The following is a 7,179-nucleotide window of genomic DNA, read 5'->3' as shown; positions in this document are numbered from 1 at the left end:
ATTCAGAGAATGGAATTCTCAATGGGAATCGCCCTTGTATTCTTCCTTCCTTCAGTCTTGGTCTAACCACATCACGTAATGAACAGGCAATTGGAAGGTCAGGCTGCACAGAGACAGATAGTCTGTCTGGACAAACAGTCTCCTATTTATATTTACAGAGGGGCACCTAATAACCAGACAGAATGGATGACACAGGTATTGAAACAGATTTGTGACAATGACTAAAATAACAACTGTAGCTTGAACTGTCAGAGATTTGCACTTACCACTGACAGGCCTTTTCCATCACCTGGTCTTCAAGTTACATTCCCTGCATGTCATTAACCATCCCTCCTATTATTTATTTACCCCTTCTTACCCCGTCACATTGTATACCCCCATTCACTGGTTAACAGGCTCAATTGCACAGAGACAGTTACCTGAAGTCCGAGAATTTGAACGCTGAACTGCCTTGTCTCGCTGCTTGTATGGAAAACGTAAAGCTGTGTCTAGTTGTTTGAAGCTCTCTTTCAGAGAGTGGGTCTGGTAATACTCTACCAGCTCCTACAATGAAAGAAATCACACCTATTGTTATTGTAAAACCTGACATCACATGGACAAATGCAAAGAAATCAAGAAAACTTTGCTCTGTCCCTGGCTCACATTTCCCCAGTTTCTCAACACCCATCTACAAACAAGGATGACTCAATTATGAATGATTCCAAATCATTGCTGCACTTGTTCCTGCCCCAAGTAGTGGTGCTTGGCATCACTAGCCAGCCCTGCCTTGTTTCCTATCCATGAGACCCACCTACTGCTTCCTCAACCCCATTTCTATAAAACCGCTAACGACCCAATACCCCCTCCTGGTATCTGTGTTACTGTTGAGGTGTCATCCTTCTCATTAAAATATACTGTCATCGGCCATATCTTCAGAAAAGCCAAATCTTGAACCTCCACTGGTCTTGTAAATTACCATCTCAACATCACCCTCCTCTTCCTCTCGGTCACCCTGGGCGCTATTGTCACCTCCCAAGCTCTTCCCATCTTTTCTGGAACTTCATGTCTGAATCCCTCCAGTTGGGTTTCCACACTGTTTCAGCAATGATATTGCCTCTATCGAAGTCACAAATGACATCCCGTGTGGTTGTGACAAACATTCTCCACTCACCGCACGCCAACCTCCATATTCCCCAGCCCTCCTATCACCCTCCCAGACCTGTCTGGGGATGTGGCTCTTCAATTATCAGACTGCTTATTTAACATCCAATACTGAACAAGCAGAAATTTCTTCCAATTGAACACCGGGAGGGCTGGCACCATCATTTTCAGTCACCATTCCCGAGTTAGCAACTCTATCCCTCTCGCTGACAGCCATCTGAGGTTAAGCCTGTCTGTTCACAACCTTAGTGCAAATGTTTCAGCCTCAGATGAATTTCTGATCTCCTGATTGAAACTTATGGAATACTGACAGGCCTGGACAGACTGGATGTGGAGAAGATGTTTCTACTAGTAGGAGAGACTAGGACCCGAGGGCATAGCCTCAGAGTTGTCAGTGGTGGGCAAGTTATTGGAAAGAGCTCTGAGAGATAGGATTTACGATCACTTCGAAAGGCACAGTTTGATTTGCGATAGTCAGCATGGATTTGTGAGGGATAGTTCATGCCTCACAAACCTTATTGAATTCTTTGAAGAGGTGACCAAACATGTGGATGAAGGTAGAGCAGTGGATGTGGTATACATGGATTTAAGTAAAGCATTTGATAAAGTTCCCCATGGTAGGCTCATGCAGAAGGTAAGGAGGCATGGGATAGGGGGAAATGTGGCAGATTGGATTCAGAATTGGCTGACCCTTAGAAGACAAAGGGTGGTAGTGGACAGAAAATATTCAACATGGTGCTCAGTTACGAGTGGTGTACCACAAGGATCTGTTCTCGGTCCTCTTCTATTTGTGAGTTTTGTAAATGATTTGGATGAAGGAGTGGAAGGGTGGATTAGTAAGTTCGCGGACGATACGAAGGTGGGTCGCGTTGTGGACAGTGCGTAGAGCTGTTCTAGGTTACAAAGGGACATTGATAGAATGCAGAGCTGGGCTGAGAAGTGGCAGATGGAGTTTAACCCTGAAAGGTGTGAGGCGATTCATTTTGGAAGGAAAATCTTGAAAGCAGAATACAGGGTTAACGGAAAGATTCTTGGCAGTGTGGAGGAGCAGAGGGATCTCGGGGTTCATGTCCACAGTTCCCTGAAAGCTGGCATCCAGGTGGAAAGAGTTGTTAAGAAGGCGTATGGTGTGTTAGCTTTCATTAATAGAGGGATTGAGTTCAAGAGCCGTGAAGTTATGCTCCAGCTATACAAAAGCCTGGTTCGGCCACATATGGAGTATTGTGTCCAGTTCTGGTCACCTCATTACAGGAAAGATGTGGAAGCGTTGGAAAAGGTGCAGAGGAGATTTACCAGGATGTTGCCTGGAATGGAGGGAAGGTCTTACGAGGAAAGGTTGAGACAGCTAGGGCTTTTCTCTTTAAAACGACGAAGGATGAGAAGTGACTTGACAGAGGTGTACAAAATGATCAGAGGTATAGATACAGTAGACAGCCAGAGACTTTTTCCTAGGGTGGAGGTAGCTATTACGAGGGGGCATAGTTTTAAAGTGAGTGGAGGTAGATATAGGGGAGACGTCAGAGGTAGGTTCTTTACTCAGAGGGTGGTTGGGGCGTGGAATGCATTGCCAGAGAGGGTAGTGGAGTCAGCCTCATTAGGGGCATTTAAGCGACTATTAGATAGGCATATGGATGATAGTATAAGGTAGGGGTGGAGGTCAGATAGACCTTAGGATTAGGGTAAAGGTTCAGCACAACATCGTGGGCCGAAGGGCCTGTACTGTGCTGTACTGTTCTATGTTCTATGAATGAACAGATGACCCTTCAGGACTGAGATGAGGAGGAATTTCTTCAGCCAGAGGGTGGTGCATCTGTGGAACTCATTGCTGCAGAGGGCTGTGGTGCCAGATTATTGAGTATTTAAGATAGAGATAGATAGGTTCTTGATTGGCAAGGGGATCAAGGATTATGAGAAGAAGGCAGGAGAATGGGGTTGAGAAACATATTAGCCATGATCGAATGGCAGAGCAGTCTTGATGCACTGAATGGTCTAATTCTGCTCCTATATCTTACGGTCTTATTTGCACACCCCCACCCCTGCCTGTAATATTGTCCAACCTCTTCCTCATCTCAGCTCACGTTAAAACCCTTACTCAAGCATTCACTAACTCGAGATGTGATCATTGCAATGGCTGCTTCCCACATTCTACCCTTTTAAACCTGAGGTCTTCCAACACATTGCTGCCCCTCTCTGGCCTCACACTGTCCTGTTTCCCTGCACTCACTGATCTACATTAGCTCTTGGTCAAGCAACAGCTTGATTTTAAATGTTTCATCCTCATTTCCCAACCCCTCCCTCCATGTCCGCACACCTCACTTTCTTCCTTTGTCATTTCTTAAAGTCCTCTTTTTTGTTACACCAATGTTATATTTTATATTAAAATGTTTCTGTGAAGATTTTGAGGATATTTTGTTACTATTAAGGTGCTATCTAAGTTGTTGTAGGGTAGTGGGGCACTAACCAAGAACTAGAGGACATTCTGATCTCATCTCCCAGACAGAATCCAGGCACTGACTCAGAATGTCTCCTGCTTATCCAATAGGATCCCAGGACTCTACTAACCTCCACTGGGTTCCTAGTTCTTAGTCTCTGATGGTGCCACTTATTTCAGACCTTCCATAACTGGTCTCAATGATGTGGGACAGAGCACCAATGTGGAGAAACTGAAAGAAACATAATTCCTTACAAGATATCACCTCACCCAGCATACGTCTAAGCCACAAACAGTAAAAAGCTCCCACGTTGCTGCCATGCTCTGTTCTGATAGTCTAAATGACAAGACTAGCAAGAACTTTACATGCCCTCTCCTCCTTAGCTAATGGGAAGGGAGATTTCAGCTCAGTTCCTGCTCCCAGTCAGTCACTCCCACGTGACAGGTTGTGCTTCACTGTGATGTCTCTATGGAGGAATGGTCTGGTAACATACTCCAGGCTCCAAAATGGACAAGGTACCAAAGATGAACAGGCATCTGGAAAACAGATTGAGGAAAAGGAATTGAAAGGAAACATACCAGGAGACTCTCAAACTTCTTAGCCTCAGTGATGTGGATCCAATTGTCCTTCTCAACAACCTTAATGTGCTTCACCTCATCATTAAACCTGAGGAGAGACCATCATTGGAGGTCAGGTGGCTTAAAAATAAACCATAAAATCACAAATAATATGATAAATTTGACAAATTAGATTACATATTAGGCTGGGGGACAGTGTAAACCATTACTTTTAAATCATCAGCCACAAATTAATCAATGATACATTAATTTGTTAAGGGAAGGTTGCGTCTGATTTGATTATATTTTTTAAGGATGTAACAAGGAGGTTCATTGAGGGTGGTGTGTTTGATGTAGTCTACATGGATTTTTGGAAGATTTTCAACAAGGCACCACATGGCAGGTGGATCTGCAAGTTAAAAACTCTCAATCTCAGGGCAAGTGTCAACTGGTATCCAAATTTAGTTCAGTGGCAGGAAATAAAGAGACAGTATGACAGGAGACTGGCAGCTAACAAAAAGGAATCTAAAAGTTGATGCCTTGAAAAATCCCTCCAAAAATAGGATCTGATTTACATTCCAAGTATAAAAGTGATACACTGGTGTGGGTGTGAGTACTCACCATTTCGAAACATCATCAGCATTTTAAGCTAAAACTGAGTTTGTTTTAAATTCCCATGTATCCTCACTAGCAGCCCACATCACCTCATTGATCCTTTGCATTGGGTTAGAAAGCACCAGTAACAAAAACATGCATTTGTGGCATTGAAAACTGAGGCTGACTTCTCATTCGAGCACTGCATTTTGTAAAAACACAATACACTGGTCACCAACCTAATACTAATTGCAAATCTTTCAGCCTCTGCTGTCCGCTCACGGATAAGATATGTCCCAGAAATGTGAGCTTTTAGGAGATTGTCAGCCTGCCCTCGCTCCAGGTTACCCGCAAACCTAGGGAGGAAGAAGATTAAACAAAAACGGTAGATGCTGAAATTCTGAAAAAAATATTGACTCAGCAGGTTCAGCAGTATCTACGGAGAGAAAAGCAGAGTTAATGCTTCAGGTCTGTAACCTTTCTTCAAAACTGAAACAACAGAAATGCTGCAGTTAGTCTGATATTCGCCTCCCTGTTAATCTGTCTCTGCCCTGGGATGGTTGGATGGGGACAGTGTAGAGAGAGCTTTACTCTGTATCTAACCCCATGCTGTCCCTGCCCTGGGAGTGTTTGATGGGGGGGGGACAGTGTAGAGAGAGCTTTACTCTGTCTCTAACCCTGTGCTGTCCCTGTCCAGGAGTGTTTGATGGGATGTTTCCTCTTTCCAAGACTTACCATGGGTAGATGCTGTAGTCAGGTTCTTTTGAAGGTGGTTTAATAAAATGCTGAAAGGAGAAATGAAAAGCATTGATTATTTTGTAACTGAGAGACTTTCAACCAGAAAACCTGAGATCAAATTAGTTCAGCCACACAAGTACAAAATTTAGGAGAATCGAGCTGCTGCAAATAGGGCAGAAATTACAGGGTCATCGAGAAATATTCAAGATCCTAACCACTCACTGCTTAAAAAGTCCTCTCCTCATGTTGCAATTGTCTCTTTTGCCAATCACCTTAAATCTGTTCCCCCTCATCCTTGATCCGGCCACCAGTGAGAACTCTGTCCAGTCCTTTCATGATTTTGATTTCTATCAATTCTCCTCTCAACTTTCTCTTCTCCAAGCACAACAATTCCAATTCCTCTAATCTTTCCACACAACTGAAGTTCCTTGGCCGTGGAATTATTTTTGTGAACCGCTTCTGCACTCTCTCCAATAATTCAAATCCTTCCTAAAACAGCAATGCACAGACCTGAACACACTCCTCCATCTGAAGCTGAGCTCGTGTTTTATACAAGTTCAACAGTGACCCCCTTAATCCTGGACTCAATGGCCCTATTTGAAAAGCCTAGCATATAATATATGCTTTATTAACTATTCTCTCAATCCCGTCATCTTTAGAGTCGTATCCTTTCATTTATACTGCTTGTCCTCATTCTTCCAACTAAAGTGTGTCCCCACACACATCTCCACCAGTGAGGTTTGCCTGACTGGCCTAAAGTTGCTGAGCTTATCCTTACAGCCTTTACAATAAAATCTTGGTGCATTTGATCCAGGCATGGTGGCTTCACTTTTATTACCCCTTAGAACTGGGCCTTTTACACTATCTCTCCTAGTTCTTCCGTTAAATATCATCTTGCGTTTGCCCAACCACTTCATAAGCCTGTCTATGTCCTATAGTAGTATATTACTATCCTCTCCACGGTTCATAACTCCTCCAAGTTTTGTGTCATCCACAAACTTTTAAATGGCACCTTACATGGTCAGCAAAATCTATCAAAATAAGCAGGATTCCTCATTCCAGCTCAGAGGAACTCCACTGGAGACCTCCCTCCAGTTCAAGAAACAGCTGGTCACCACTGCTCTCTGGTTTATGCTGGACTGACTTTGATTCCATGGGCATCTAATCTACTGACAAGCCTGAGATGGGGCAAATTACCAAATGCCTTTTGCAAGTCCACATAGACCACAACACTGCATGACCCTTATTAACTGACTCTTCAAAAAAATTCAAATCAGTTAAACATTATTAGTCTGCATTCAATTACGCTTCCATTTGTAAATTAAACTATTTAGGTTCAACTAACTGTTAATGTTATCTCGAGTTATCAATTTCTATAAGTTTTCTGCCACCAAGTTTAAACTGACTGGCCTGTCATTACTGGCTGATCTTTAGGTAAATTTTGTGAGTAAGTGATTGTCCACAGAACAACTGAGAACTACACAATGCCTGCCCACATCAATTAGCCTTAACAAGCATATCACTGCAATGGCCCAATAATTTTAGCTACTGAAGATTGGGTGCAAAAAAAATCTTATTTATGTCTCATGTATTTGGGCAGCTGAGATAGGAATGCATCCCAATTCAACCGGTGAGAGTGAGTGTGTGTGGGAGCCGTACCCCAGTGAGAGTGAGTGTGTGTGGGAGCCGTACCCCAGTGAGAGTCAGTGTGTGTGGGA

The 7,179-nt window shown here is 43.4% G+C and overlaps 1 protein-coding gene across 5 annotated transcripts in view; it reads right to left on the bottom strand.

The window, feature by feature from the left end:
- Window positions 1–305: 305 nt before the first annotated feature.
- The window catches only part of vav2 (vav 2 guanine nucleotide exchange factor), a 122,566-nt gene continuing 115,692 nt past the window's right edge, over window positions 306–7,179 (bottom strand). For 4 of the 5 annotated variants that reach the window (XM_048613536.1, XM_048613537.1, XM_048613538.1 and 1 more), the window contains 4 exons: window positions 5,459–5,508; window positions 4,963–5,079; window positions 4,151–4,238; window positions 306–543 (listed from right to left, as the gene is read on the bottom strand). In XM_048613536.1, the coding sequence (XP_048469493.1) occupies window positions 382–543; window positions 4,151–4,238; window positions 4,963–5,079; window positions 5,459–5,508 (417 nt within the window). In that variant the 3' untranslated portion in view covers window positions 306–381. The remainder of the gene's footprint in view (window positions 544–4,150; window positions 4,239–4,962; window positions 5,080–5,458; window positions 5,509–7,179) is intronic. The other variant, XM_048613539.1, reaches the window with a different exon arrangement.

The sequence above is a fragment of the Rhincodon typus genome, chromosome 28 (genome assembly GCF_021869965.1).
Source record: "Rhincodon typus isolate 14 chromosome 28, sRhiTyp1.1, whole genome shotgun sequence".
In the NCBI taxonomy this organism is placed as follows: domain Eukaryota; kingdom Metazoa; phylum Chordata; class Chondrichthyes; order Orectolobiformes; family Rhincodontidae; genus Rhincodon; species Rhincodon typus.
Note: the sequence above shows the minus strand (reverse complement) of the source record. Positions and strands in the feature narration are given on the sequence as shown.